The sequence below is a fragment of the Periplaneta americana genome, chromosome 13 (assembly GCF_040183065.1).
Source record: "Periplaneta americana isolate PAMFEO1 chromosome 13, P.americana_PAMFEO1_priV1, whole genome shotgun sequence".
Classification (NCBI taxonomy): domain Eukaryota; kingdom Metazoa; phylum Arthropoda; class Insecta; order Blattodea; family Blattidae; genus Periplaneta; species Periplaneta americana.
The window spans coordinates 134,787,016-134,802,565 of NC_091129.1; the positions used below are offsets into that span (position 1 = coordinate 134,787,016).

Sequence of the window (15,550 nt, forward strand, 5' to 3'; positions counted from 1 at the left end):
TACAAGAAAACCACCTGCTCATTAGACACACTGGGAAAGAAAGGGAAAGATAAGAAAATGTTTTCTCCAACACAATTCAGTGAATTTGTTTACTCTAAAGATGATCCTGGATGTGTAACTGCCAGTGTGTTCATTGGTAGTCAAATGAGCAAACACAGATTCTGTATGACAAAAACAGGTACTGGACGCATAGTAATGCCTACACAAAAGGCATACAATGGGAAAATTCCCATTAATACGAAAAAACTTGGAGACGTATCGAAAGTGAGGCAATACATTCCATTGGAACACTCTTTCTTTTACGAAGAGATCCTGAACTGGCCACTTGTGACAAGGAATCTACAGAAGACGTGGCTTCCAACATCCAACAATACACTCTGTAAAAAGTGAAACAAATGATTTTGTGTAGTAATTTGTTGTATTTTTAATTTGTGTATATATTATTGTGCTCTCTTATATGCAGTTTTTGAGTATTAGTTTAAAAGTACAGTTTTAATTTAAAAGTGTAATATAAAATCACGTATTGGTACATTTCTATAGTAGGATTAATGATTAAAATGCAAAAATAATTATTTAAATGGTGACAGTAATGTAGTAATTACACACAAAAGCATTGTTATCATTGTAATTATTACCATTTAGTTTGTTTTCAAATATTACATTAGCCCAAATTTGCAAATTATTATTTTTTCCTTTATATTTAACAATTCCTTGCAGAAAGGGGGTAAGTCATGGTTCGATAAAACAATTTTAAACAAAAGTGTTTGAGATGTCAGATGTCTAACATGATGTATTATACTTCACTACTCTTAAACAAGGTAAGAAAAAATATTTATGGGGATTGCTCCGTTATTGGAAGAGGAAAACAGTTTTTATTGATTATCTCAAAAGTAAGATTTTATGACTTATCCCCTTTCTGCAATGACCGATTCATATGTATAAACAATCAAGTAGCCTGTTTGAAACATCATCTCTACCTTTCAGTGTATAATAACCCGTTTCCCAATCTTTATTTAATTACTAGCCCTTTTTAAAAGGCTAGGAATTTACTTTTCATATGTTTGAGATCAATTGTGCAATCCCAAGTAAAAAGATATTAACATTATGTTTTATGTTTCTTAGAAATGTAAATTTGTTTGAGAATTGTTTTTTTTTTCTATTTATATAATCATAGGTAATATCATATAATAGAACCAGAATATTTTGATAATTAAGATACTGTTCTGTTTTGTCTTTTTGTCTCATTTAAACATTTATAATGCTATTTATTTCAAATGCACAGGACATGTAGAAAACGTACGATTACTTTCTAACTCAGAGCCGGGCTAATGGAACAAATAAGATCAGTGAGCGGTATAAACGCTAGTGAGTGACAGCTGAGAGCGTAGTGTTGGATCTGTCACGTGGTCAGACGTGAATTCTTATTTTTACTGCAGTTCGATAACACTTTCAGATTGAACATGAAGAGATCCATTGTATCAAACATTGAAAAAACTTTTTGAAATTAAAATATTGCAAAGATTTCGAAAATCAACAAAATAAATATTCCAAATATTATTTTCTTAATTATTTTGAAAATGATTGATTTAAATTGATGAGAGAATACATATTTCTTCCATCAGAAATTGGAAATCCTTTAGTGATTGATTGTAAATATTTAGACATTTACAAGCATACAGGTTGTTACTTACATATATTTACGATTTGTCCTATATTCTTAGAATAGGTCATATTTGTTCAAATTAAAATAAAATTGATAATAGAATAAATATTTCTTCAAAACTATAAATTGAAAATTCTTTTTGTGATTTTATTGTAAATATTTAGATATTTAGAATTATATAGATTGTTATACGTGTTTACGATTTAGCAGATATTTAGGTGTATATTTGTACCATATTCTTAGGATAGATCAGACCTCTTCAAATTAAAAAAAAAGATGAGAGAATAAATAACATTTGTTCCACTAGAAATTAGAAATTACTTCTGTGAGTTTATGGTAAATATTTAGATATTTAGAAGTATATAGATTGATGTACGTGTTTACGATTTAAATATTTAGGTGTATATTTGTCTCATATTCTTAGGATAGGTAAAACTTGTTCAAATTTTAAAAAGTGATGAGGGAATAAATATTTCTTCTACTAGAAATTGGGAATTCCTTTTATTATTTTATTGTAAATATTTGTCTCATATTCTTAGGATAGGACAAACCTGTTCAATTAAAAAAAATCTTTAAGTTTTGTCCACGCGTGGTTGTTTCATGAATTGATAGCAGTATTTCTTATCAATTTGAGAATTATTGCTTTAAAAATGATGGGATAATAACGATTAATATCCTGTCAAACACTAGAAATGAGACATTTTTACTAATACGTTTGCAGATGATAGATGAGATGAGGAGGTTGGAGAGTTCTGATAAGAGGAAAAACCTCTGCGCCGCATGCTTTCGTCCACAAAAATTCCATCTCAACCAGACGGGGGATCGAATACTCCCCACAAAGACGGAAGACCAACGCGCTAGCAATGATGCAGAGAACAGCGTATTATGCAGTGGCGGTTCCCCCATGGAACAGAGGGAACAGGCTGTTCCCTTCCTCCCTGCCCCTTAACTGAGATTGTGAGATATACTTCATTCTAAAGGATAGGCCTACTTGCAGCTTTCGAAAAGCGAAAACAACCATCGTTAGCAGGTTTATTGCAGTGAAGTGAAAACGACTCGAGCCCTTCTCGCCTGCTGTGCGTGGGAGTCGCAAGCAATGTTTTCTACGAAGCAGGCTCGAGCGGACACGAACTTACCCGAGTATCGCTGGAAGCTGTAGAGTTACCTCTTCCCTCGCGGAGTACTAAGAAGTGTGGAATATACTGTTTCATCAAGCTAGTTTATTTATATAGTGATAATTCGGAAAACAATTAAGTTCGAAGAGTTTTTATTTATATAGTGATAATTCGGAAAACAATTAAGTTCGAAGAGTTTTTCGTCTGACATGATATAGTGTGTGAAATCATACAATAAGTCTTAAAAAATCCGTACGATTTACGCATTCACGGCCTGAGGGAAATCTGACGAAATAATGGCAATGGAACAGGTGACTCCTGCCTGTTCCAACTTCAACTAGACCAAGCGCGAGCGCCCTGATGCGAACCAAGACAGCGAGTGTTGTGTTATCGATCAACTGAAGTCGAGAGCGTTTAGTTCGACCAATTTTGTTGAGAAAAGCGCGGTTATTTTGAATGGCAAACCTACTCGTCTCCTTACAGAATTTAAAACTAAAACAAAGTCTTATACAAGACATTAATTTTCAAAGTAGTTACTATAATTCTGTGAAATGATTAACTGGGTGCTCGTCAAGCGGTAAATTGTAGGTTTAATTTAGGTTTATTTATTTTTATATAACGGTATTATATGTTTAGGCCTAATAATAACAATACTATTATATGATTAATTTGTTTTATATTAACATATTCTTTTTCTGATTAAGTTGTAAATGAAGTAAAAAAAACGGAATTGGTAATGTTGCTAAATCATAATACATACTATTATTATTGTTAATATTATGCTTATTATTATTATTATTATTATTATTATTATTATTATTATTATTATTATTATTATTATTATTTCTGACCTTTCCCCATCGAGAAATAGCACCGCACGCCACTGGTATTATGACCATACTTTTAAAGTTAATTACTGTATCTATTTATTCCACAGCAAGCAGAGTTTGGGGGCCCAGCCTGGAAGTGGCGTGATGAACGACAGCAATACTACTTACACCGGTTTGACCCCAAGCAACCCGATCTGAACTACAGCAACCCTGCAGTTGTAGAGGAGATGAAGGTAGGAAAGACATATCTATACTAATAATAAATCTGTAGCCAAAATTTTTCTGGTAATTTTCGATTTTTCAAAAATAATTGGTCCTAACATATATAATTAAGCGCCATGAAACCGAAAATCGCTTTTTTGAAATTTTTGTTTGTATGTCTGTGTCTGTCTGTCTGTCTGGATGTTTGTTACCTTTTCACGCGATAATGGCTGAACCGATTTATATGAAAATTATAAAATAAATTAAGTTCGTTGTAACTTAGAATTTAGGCGATATGGCATTCAAAATATTTTATTTAAAAGAGGGGTTTTAAGGGGACTTGAATTAGATAAATCGAAATATCTCCGTTATTATTAATTTTCATGAAAAATATTACATAACAAACGTTTATTTAAAAATAATTTCCGATAAGTTTTATCCCAGGCAAAATTTTGATAGGACTGATATTTAATGAGATAAATGAGTTTCAAAATTGCAGTAACAACGCCATCTAAGGCGGTGTAATGAAATAAAAAACAAATGACTTCGTCTATAAGGGGCCTTGGACAACAATCGAAAGCTATGAAACATATGGTAGCCTACAGAGAATGTTTCTGTGTTTGTATGAAGTAACATCGGAAGCTAAATTAACCGATTTGTATAATTAATTATTAATTCACCATTGGAAAGTGTAGTTTCTCTAGATGGACATAATGCTATAATGTTATTACAGTAACTTCTGAGTGAATCGAGGACAGGTAAGATTAAAATAGCTTCTTATGCACAGAAAACTTGATAGGCATTCGTTTCTTGTATTTCCTAAAATAATTTTTATGACCAAATGAGTGGTCTCTGGATCAAATTGATCGCATTTTAATTTTTTTAATACAATTTAAATTAAGTAACATAATAAAAGATTTATCCTTCTATCAAACACGAATGTTCCCTGGATCAAATGTCCTATTTTAATTACGTAATTACTTTATATTTATTTCTAAAGGGTGCAACGGAGCGCACGGGTACGGCTAGTACTAAATATATCATTATGGTTTGCTATTGTCCAGCAGCAGAAACGTTATGTTGTTTTTGAACCAAATATCGCAGGTTTCATTCCCGTTGATTGCGATACACTTTTTGGATTACAAAAATGCAGTACACTGCTCCGTCTATATAGCAGAAGCCAATGTCTACCCAGCGAACAGGGATTATAAAGAATGGACACTGAGCGAATTTGCGTGTATTTTGTTTCTCTGTGTGCCAGCGGTTAATTCTACTTTCAAGCGCTAGAGGTTAGTGTAATCGAGCATAGGCTAAGATAATAATTGAGATTTTTTTTTTCAGAAATGTATATTTATTTAAGTACCAGGTCGCAAAATGGACCCAGGCCTTTTACAAGATGTATGTAACCTAGTACATGTATCAATATAAAAATACAATTTACGTTCAAACACTTTCACCAAGAGTGAAGTAATAATTGAGAATAGAGTTGAGACACAGGATTCAAACATCGCCTACCTTATTGCATAATCCAGTAACGCTTTGCTTCAAATAAATTCAAGTTAACAGTTTTTCCTTATTTCTCAGTGACGAACTAGTTGTAATAATATTTATTTTATATTTCAGATATAATAAATTATATTATAAAATAATATAATACATTATAAAATTAAGTATCAATTCGTTTAATATTTGTATATAATATAATATAAGTATATGGTTTTACTTCTCGTAAGAGTTTTGTTTTTCCATTTTCAGTGCTATCAAATCATTACATATTTTAATTATTGTTGGGGTCAACGTCTCAACTCTCATTATAAAGTTAATGACTGAATTATTATTTTATGGATCCAATTTATTTTATTTGAGTACATAATGTACCTAGATGTATTAATTATATGTGCTATATTTCCGCTGTGTCGACTGTGTGATGTCAGCGCCAACTCTAGGGAGAAAGAAGAATCTCACGCTTTAGCTGGCTTGAAGGTCATTGAAATAAGTCTGACTACATCAAAGGTACCGACGCGGAGTGTCCATTCTTTATAATCCCTATTCGCTGGTCTACCTACTTAGATATAACACGTGGAGAAAGTCCCCTGCAATCGGCAAGCATAATGTTGAGGTATAGCATGAAAGTCAACGAATATGATGGAGAGTAACAAATCGATTATACAGGAATGGATATTTAAGAGTTGTTAATTCATTATAAAAAGTGAATTTGATATAACGTCCATATAAATTAATTTTATTTCTTAGAATATATCCATCTATAGGATAAAATGCAATAATAAATAGACAGATAGACAAGACTAGGCAGACGGAAGGACAGACGGACAGACGGACAGACGGACAGACGGACAGACAGACAGACAGACAGACGGACGGACGGACAGACAGACAGACAGACAGACAGACAGACAGACAGACAGACAGACAGACAGACAGACAGACAGACAGACAGATAGAGATGACATAAAATAAGTAATAAATATATAAATATTACCCTTAAACTCCCCAACGTCGTTTTCAATGTGTTGAATATTTTTTACTTTGTCATTACTACTCAGACGTGAACGTGTTTGTGACATGATGCCTTACCGGTATGCGGGGGCTTGGATTCTCGTTACAACAGACCACGTTGTACTGTTTTCTGTTTTTTTAGACTCAAAACGCATTCTACTATATCGACAGAGCAGTGTATACGATTTCTCTCTTTTGAGGAAAGCAATGCTTAGGAACCTACGTCACACTAAGTTCATGAAAAATGAAAGAAGCATGCAGCATTCCAAAGACTAATTGCCAAAGAACAATTCGTAACTATATTCCTGTCATCCACTTCCTACTTTCGAGTGCAGATTATTCTGCCGACCCAATCCCATTTATTCTGGTACGGAGATGTGAGAATTCTCCTGTTTTCCATCAGGCTCGCTACTATGGGAGTAGTAAATTAATTCAGCCTTATACACAACCCACCTCAGAAATAAAATTAAACTCAGAGCTGCTCAATTCCAAGGAGGACTTGTTTTATTATTCCTGAAAACACTTGAAACCAGCCAACTACAAGCTCTACAGGGGAAAGATATCTGTAAGAATATGATCTCACTATTAGATTAAATGATAAGTCTTTAGTTCATATATAGTATTCAGTCTAACTTGAAAATAATACATAAAATACAAAAAAATCTAATTTAATAACATCGTTCATTTCTATGTTTGCTTCCCCATACGTGTCTACTTAATACAACCCGATAATACATTCAGATATCTCGTAGCAACCAGCGTATCTCAGCCAACAGAGGCGTTTGCAGTAGTGCGTGGGTTCGAGTCTCGCTTGGGCTGATTACGTGTTTGGTTTCTTCCGAGGTTTTCCCCAACTGTAAGGAAAACTTAAGGAAATCTATCGCGAATCCTTGGTCTCATCTCGTCAAATACAATCACCAATTCCATCCACGCTAAATAAGCTAGCAGTTGATACAGCGTCGTTAAACAACGGACTAAAAATGATATTTCGTAGGATTCACATCGCGAACTATTGCCAAAATCTCTGTTTTTCGTCATAAACTGTTTCACATAATAGCCTATATTGTGTGCAGGACGTTCTTCGGTTCTGGATGGACAGGGGTGTCGACGGATTTCGAGTAGATGCAGTTCCATGGCTGTTTGAAGGCCCCATAGATGTACCTGATTCAGAGACCGTGGCGCCTCAGAACCTCCCCGAAACTTACGACATGGTAGTGCAGTGGCGGAAAGTCCTGGACGAGAAGAGTGCCGAGCTGGGGAAGACAGAGTGAGTATCACATGCCGAAGGCAATATCTATTTATTTGTCACCTTGAGTCATTTTTTATTTTATAAACATGAAACATGTGCAAATCTGGCTTTCAGGTAAAGCTCCCTGTGAAGATCACTTGAATAATTTCAAGGGAAAAATTTTTCCAAGGTCAGGTATCTAACCCGGGACCTTTGTATGAGCGCGCCAGTGCTCTACCGACTGAGCTACTCAGGAACTGTATCCAACACCTGCTCAATTTTTCCCTTTATATCTACATACCTCAAGTGGGTTGACAAGACGTCAAAGCCCAACACTGAGTGCACACAAACTCTATGTGACTTGAATTGTGATTTTCTGTTAACGACAGTGAGCCGGTGTCGGATACAGTTCACGAGTAACTCAGTCGGTAGAGCGTTGGCGCGCTCAGCCAAAGTTACCAGGTTTGATACCTGGCCCCGGAACAATTTTTTCCCTTGAAATTATTAAACAAGTGCATTAACTGTATTTGAAGAATTTGTCATTCTTGGTTTTGTCAATTTATAGAATAGATTTGCAAGTGACTAAGTGCATTCTATGGTAACTTGTTCTACACGTGTTCTTCTCAAATTTGTTTCAATATATAAATCTACAATTTTGTGCATACTTTATGTTCGTCTTGACTTCCGGCTGCAAGAATTCATACTCAGACGCGGTGAAGACTATATCTTCTTCATAACCTCCAAAAAAAGATGCAATATTGATCAAGAAAGACATTCGGTCTTTCTCATCTCTATGAACCTGACTCACAGAACTGCACTGTGATATTGAAAATTTTGTGTGCTCTGATTTCAATCACTGTGCATCTCTTTCATGGAGTAGACTAACTGTTCCTCACTGCCTAATTTGAAATGGAGCGATCACGATCTGATGACAGTATCTTTATTGAAATCTCCCGCCAAATCGTATGAGTAGACTGTAAGTGTAAAAACTCACCGTGCTGTCGTTAGCCTATCAACTACACGTTGCACGCCAAAAGCAGGTAAAGGTCTTCCTAGTCTTGGCTTTCCTCCGGATCGGTAATTCAAAATGTGTACAGAGATTCTATTGTCCATTTTCACTATATATACAGAATGAACCGTAAGTAATGTCAAAAGTCATTAATTTCGGGGGATCATTCTTTTAGGTATTTCAAACAGAAGAAGTGAAATACAAATTTGCTTGTTTTTGCATCCTTTCCGAGATAAAAATTTTATTGCTTTATATGAAACATTTCATAGCGTTTTTTTTTTTTCGGGAAAGTTTTGATTTAATCAGCCAATTTAAAAGAACAGTGTATTATGATAATAAATGGTTGAAAGAATTTTAGTTTTGTGCTTTAAATATGCAGAAATTTTAACCGAATGAAACATTGAAACATTGTAAAATTCCTTAGCTGAACGAAACGTTACATTTGTTTGCATCGAAGTTCTGCATATTTAAAAGGCAAAACTTAAATTATTTCAATCATTATTTACATACTATATTGCTGTCTTAAATTGACTAAGCATATTGGGAATTAAATTAATTGCTTTCCCAAAACACGCTATGAGATATGTTTTTATATAAAACAATTTTTAAGTAGTATTACTCCATAGAGCTCGCACCCATTCTTCCATCTAGCAGTCATTACCAAAAGTTCAGTTTCGACAGTGGAGATCCTAGCGACGGTTCTCTTTTATATTTTGCCATTTTATAACATGGGAATGGCCAAACTGATATAGCCCTATATAATTACGAGCAGGGCTTGCACGTAGCGATCAAGCTGGCGAGTGACTGAAGATAACGATGTCAAATGACAACATGAGCAAACACGTTCGTTCAGAGCTCTTTCGGATGTAATAGCAGAGTTCAATTTTGATATGACTGAAAAACGGTCAACAAATAACCGCAACTCTCTCTACGACAAAAGAAAATATCTACCTATTTATTGCGGATATAATGTATATAATTACTTCGTCCATTCCTATTCCCATGTCCAAAGATCCAAAATTAGAGTCTTTCATTGTAATTTAGCTCAGTGAAATTGACTGAAGTGCAGTTCACTGCGAAGAGTGTTAAACTTGACTGAAGATGAGAGAGTGGATATCAGGGTTGCCAGATAAATGAAACGCAATCGCCGTACCAACTTATGAAAAAGTCTTACTTTAGCATCATTTTACTATTTTATAATAGATAGTGCGCACAAATATATTTCACATAACACCCATAAAAAGTGATTCATAGGCCTATAAATTTATATTCATTCATTCATACTGTTCTGTCCAAGGGCAGATCTTTCACTGCAAACCCAGCATTCTCCAGTCTTTCCTATTCCAGCATCCATTTCTTCATCCAATCAAGAATTTAGTAATTATAGTTGATATCCACAATGGCATTTAGCATTCAAATTATCATTTTCTTCACCAACACTGTCATTTTCGGTAAAGCATGCACGATGACGCTTGATCGGAAACAACAGTCAGCAGAAACTTCATCTTTGGTCGGCGCAACGGCAGATATTTAATATCAATCAGTGTGACAGCTGATGATTACATCAAATTAATCCACCTGCAGTCGACTCAAATCCCACACCGCAAAAAGGTTAGGGCGTCTAGATTTCTTAATCCTAGCGCGGTAATATTTTATTCATAAAAAAATACTTCCATTGCTGAACATACAATGAAGTTAGCAGATCTCTGAACTCGTGTTACTTTGATATAACAGCACCGTACATGAAACCTGGAGCTCAGGATGACAAATTTATGATCTGCATGGCAAGTGTAGTCACCATATTGATATTCAAAGCATCTTTTATCCCTTTAACGTATATATATATATATATATATATATATTTATTTATTTATTTATTTATTCACACTGCAGTGGGTATATACCCGGTGGCAGTGGTAACAAATTACACTCAATAATGACAATAATAAACTTATTAATTAAAAATACAATTAATAATAATACTAATAATTAATACTAACAATAATTAATAATAATAATAATAATAATAATAATAATAATAATAATAACAACAACAACAGGGAATATACTAAATTAAATGAAACGATCAATTAAAATAACATTTGAAATAAATCTAATTGGTATCTTAAAACTAAGATCGAACTAAAACCCACGAGTATGATATGTTCATATATGCACAAGTACCTTTCAAATTACATTCATTTCGCTGTCAACTCACTCACTGAACTGGAACTACGACACATTTCACTGATTCTATCCTGATTTCACTAACACTTCAAAAACATTTCACTGTTCAAATACTATGCACTGCCACTATAAACTATAAAGCTTCACTGACAGGAACACGTTTCACTTACACAGCACACTTCACTGACACGACATACTTCTTCACTGATACAACACACTTCACTGACACAACATAATTCTTCACTGATACAACACTTCAATAACAACATATCATTTACACCCTTTAAATACTGTGTATAATTACCGTCTATTAGTAAGGTCCTTAAGCCTATTTTTAAATACATTTTTGGTTGTTGGTAAAGCCTTTAGTAAGTCTGCAGGTAAAGCATATATATATATATATATATATATATATATATATATATATATACGTGTGTGTGTGTGTGTGATCAGGGACATACTCAATGAAGAAAAGTTGTCTAGAAAAGGGGCAAATTAACTGTTATTTTTTAAATTATAGTCCGACATTGTGAGTTTTCAAAATAATTTTGTCCCTTCAGTAAAATAGTCGTACAAAATTGCGTACGACTTAGAGTTCGGTCGTACCTCGTACAATTAGTCAAAATAGTCGTACGTATGGCAACCCTGGTGGATATGGAAGGCTGAGAAAGAAAGTATTGCTGGAAAAGATACAGTGAACACTATAATTCTGTACTGTTTCAAGCTCACGAGACTATGGAGCCATGTCCTTCAATGGTGAAGCACAATCGCGGAAGATGTTGCTACTGTTCGAGCTGAAAACATTGCTTCCGAATTCTCTGTGAAAGAGAATGAGAACTTGACTTCCTCTCTAGACTCGAATTACACAATATGTGTTGTTCTGTATAGTATAAAAATATATAATTATATATTTAAGTACAGAAATAAATCAAACTCTTCAAACTAGTTAATGTTTTCTTAGAAGTTGTTATGTATAGGAGCTAATGCTGCGCTTATCTGTAGCCAATAGCAGCATTCCCCTCCACCTGCAGCTTAAACGTAATACCGTGTTGTCCCTGCACGTCACCACCATAACACGGTTCAACTTCTCAGCCCCCTACAGTAGTTCTTGAGGCAAATTTGATCTACAAGAATTCAAATATAAAATGAAGTCAATTGTTAATAATATGCTAATTAAATTTACAATGCATTACTTTTCGTACATTATGTAAGGGAGGTTGGTTCACAGTATTCGTATTTATATTAAAAATTCTAATTTGTCACAGATCACCGTTCTTTCTTGCAGAATGTTTATGCTGGAAGTTTACGGCAACACCGAACAAGTAATGGGTTATTACGGCACACCAGAGGCTCCAGGAGCACATTTTCCGTTCAACTTTAGATTTATAACTGATCTCAACAATGGATCAAGTGCTTATGACTTCAGCAGCGTCATTTACGATTACTTGAGCCACATGGTCGACGGCCGCACACCGAACTGGGTGGTAAGTTGAATTGTTACAATTTCATGTCCTTAAACAGGCGTGGTGGTAAATACCAGGATCCATCAGAAATAAAATCAAAAGTTATTAATTCCGTCTACATGATGCAGGTTCTCGTCAACTGCCGTCAAGGATTGGGCTTTTTGGCCCGATATACCCACTCTTGCGAGGAATTGTGTTATGATTAGAGAGTAACGAATAGCGGAAATATCTGATCATGTGTTTCCGTCTGCCATTAAGACAGCGCAGGACAAACAAAAATACAAGAAGACACACACATCAGCCCCAATACAAGCAAGTAAATATCCACATCTTTGCTGGCATCTAAAACCAAATGTCGGCCTGGGTAGCGTAGTCGGTATAGCGCTGGCCTTCTGTGCTCGAGGTTGTGGATTCGATCCCGGCCCAGGTCGATGGCATTTAAGTGTCTTCAATGCAACAGGCTCATGTCAGTAGATTTACTGTGATCTTATTTTTCTACTTATTTTTTGGACGTTTTCATTTGTGCTTTTGCATTTGTATTTGCAATTTTATTTCTATTTCTTATTTACTTCTTCTCTCTGCATTTGACTTTTGTATACCTATGCCTATTTGTTTTCTGGTCGTGTGGTAGAGAAGGCCTGATGGCCTTAACTCCGTCAGATTAAGGGGAAATCTCTTTTCTCATATTATTTTAATAGAGCCTCAATTTCCCTAACATAGTTTCATATAAATGTAAGAAGCCTTTTAAATACATTTTCACTTTTGCCCTTCATGGTAAAATCACAGATATAAAAAATGCAGTATTATAAAAAAAATTATAGGATCTGCTCTCAAGAGTATTACAGAATCACAAATCTTGCCTTAAATGAAAGCTAAAAGACTGCTGATAAATTATGTTTGATGATTTTTAGAAATTTTTATTTTACATTTTTTATGAACAGAAAGAAAAATTGCACGTCTAATTTTAACTTATTCTTTAATTTGCAATTTGACCATTTTCTCTTACAGAACTGTTCATGTATAATGTGAGAATATGCCCTGAAAATTTTATTCAATGATCTCCATTATTGTCTGAGATATTACATATTAAATGTTAAAAAAATGTAAAATAAACAAACTCAGGATATTCAACGGAGAAGTTTGAACACAGAAGAAAGGGACTGGAACGCAGCGGCTATTTAAAAATGGCGTGAAAGCTATTATTTCCTTCCTAACGACCTTGAAATTTCGCTCAAATGAAGTATTTTTAGGCTAAAAATGAAAAGAAATGTTATTTTTGACACATGATTGGTCATTCCTGTAGGTGTTTTCCCTTAAATAAATAAAAGGTACATAAAAAGTGAGAACATTGCTATGATTGCGCATAACGGCCATAGAGGAATTAAAATAATGGACTTAGATAAATAAACACAATTTGTTACAATATTTAAGTATATCTGACGAAAAGAAGGAAAAAATAATAATAGGATTTAATCCTGTAATAATAATGCACTCGTATGAGGGCAAGTAAAGAATTGCTTTTGAGCCACAAATAATATTATTAAAAATTAACTGAATACTATACGTAAGCACATGGGAATATCCAATAAATATAATTATTTTTGTTTATCTATCTGTGTCTCAATAATTCAAACCTCGTATTAATTTCCTATGGTTACGTATGCATTATGCACGCGTCTGTTTCACGTCCATGCCAAAACACAAATGAATATTATATTTTTAATATATTACAACCCCCGACCAACGGATTATACCAACTTGTCCAAGCAGGTTCACATTGTTGAGTTTATCGGATATGACGCAAGCATTTCCATAGTAACCAAAGTAGAACGACGTCAGTGCAGTTTTCATTCCACAACATCTTGTCATCTTTTTCTATTAGTGTAGCTCGAACATAGCCGTTACACGCCAGAACGTGTCTTAGCAAGAGTTCTCGGGATTAATGTGAGCTGCTAGTCTGAGGGCCACCTGTTTAACTTTGTAACGATCCGATTGAGAGGACTTGGGAAAATCTGGATGATAAGACCAAAAGTTTCATGCAACGACTTTAGGGAGGGAGAGGAGAAGATCTTCAACTTTCACCAAGAGTAGATACATCGACGACCGCCACATTCCCTGCCGTCCCACCACAAGCGGAAAGGAGAACAGCGCAACCAAGTTTGCCATTTACGTTTGAAGTCTGTGACATGGGTTAGAGCAGTGTTTCTCAAACTTTTTTGAAGTGGAGACCACTTTTTAAGTCAGAACAGTTCCGCGGACCACCTTACTCTTATTCCCTTCGAAAGCAAATTTATCATTTTCGTAGCATATTTTAATACCAGTATACTTATATTTTAAAATTGAATTAAGATTGGGCACTTTGGTCCTCTGTTATGAATTCGGGTGGTTCCTACCTGGGTTACAGCGCGGCACCAGATGTGCAGGGAAAAGATGTCGAGAAACACCACGTTCATAGTGTTTTAAATCCCTCTTTTGTTGCTGAGAGAAGAGTGAGAAGTCGATAGACGGGTAGGATAATAAATTTCATAAAATGTCTGTACCGGGAGAAAAAGTGAAAGACGATTGCCATGTGTCATTTCCAAACTCTGAGATTTTCAGCTACATTGTGATATGCAATTCATTCGAATTTTATTTTTTTCTTCTGTCTTTTTTGAAGGACCACAAGGGCAGATCTCGAGGACCACAAGTGGTCCTCGGACCATAGTTTGAGAAACTCTGGGTTAGAGTATAAAAAAGAGTCTCCCTGAGATCATGGCTAATACCAGTGATTGATCCTTTACCGAAAAATATAAACGCCACAATTTGGAAACTCAAAACATTTATGGAAAGCAATACCAACAATACTAACCAATTACGCTTCGGTACAAAAGAAAATGAACTTAGATGCGTGCCATTTAACTTTTTTTTTATTTAAGTAGGTTATTTTACGACGCTTTATCAACATCTAGGTTATTTAGCGTCTGAATGAGATGAAGGTGATAATGCCGGTGAAATGAGTCCGGGGTCCGACACCGAAAGTTACCCAGCACTTGCTCAAATTGGGTTGAGGGGAAAACCCCGGAAAAAACCTCAACCAGGTAACTTGTCCCGAGCGGAATTCGAACCCGGGCCACCTGGTTTCGCGGCCAGACGCGCTAACCGTTATTCCACACGTGTGGACGCCATTTAACGTACTATTATAGTTCCATTAGCAATTTAACTGTGTATTTCGAGCGAGCTAACTTGCCATGCTATAGTCACAGAAATTCTATAAATCTATCCCTAAATCTATCCCTAAATAAGTTATAACCGACATAACAGTTCAATATTGTTACACTTTTCTCTCAGATTAGATCTG

The 15,550-nt window shown here is 34.9% G+C and overlaps 1 protein-coding gene across 1 annotated transcript in view; it reads left to right on the plus strand.

The window, feature by feature from the left end:
- Nucleotides 1–15,550, plus strand: part of LOC138712453 (maltase A1-like) — a 41,631-nt gene that overhangs the window by 10,638 nt on the left and 15,443 nt on the right. Inside the window, exons 4-6 of the mRNA XM_069844278.1 lie at nucleotides 3,716–3,841; nucleotides 7,400–7,593; nucleotides 12,036–12,234. Coding sequence (XP_069700379.1) covers nucleotides 3,716–3,841; nucleotides 7,400–7,593; nucleotides 12,036–12,234 — 519 coding nt within the window. The remainder of the gene's footprint in view (nucleotides 1–3,715; nucleotides 3,842–7,399; nucleotides 7,594–12,035; nucleotides 12,235–15,550) is intronic.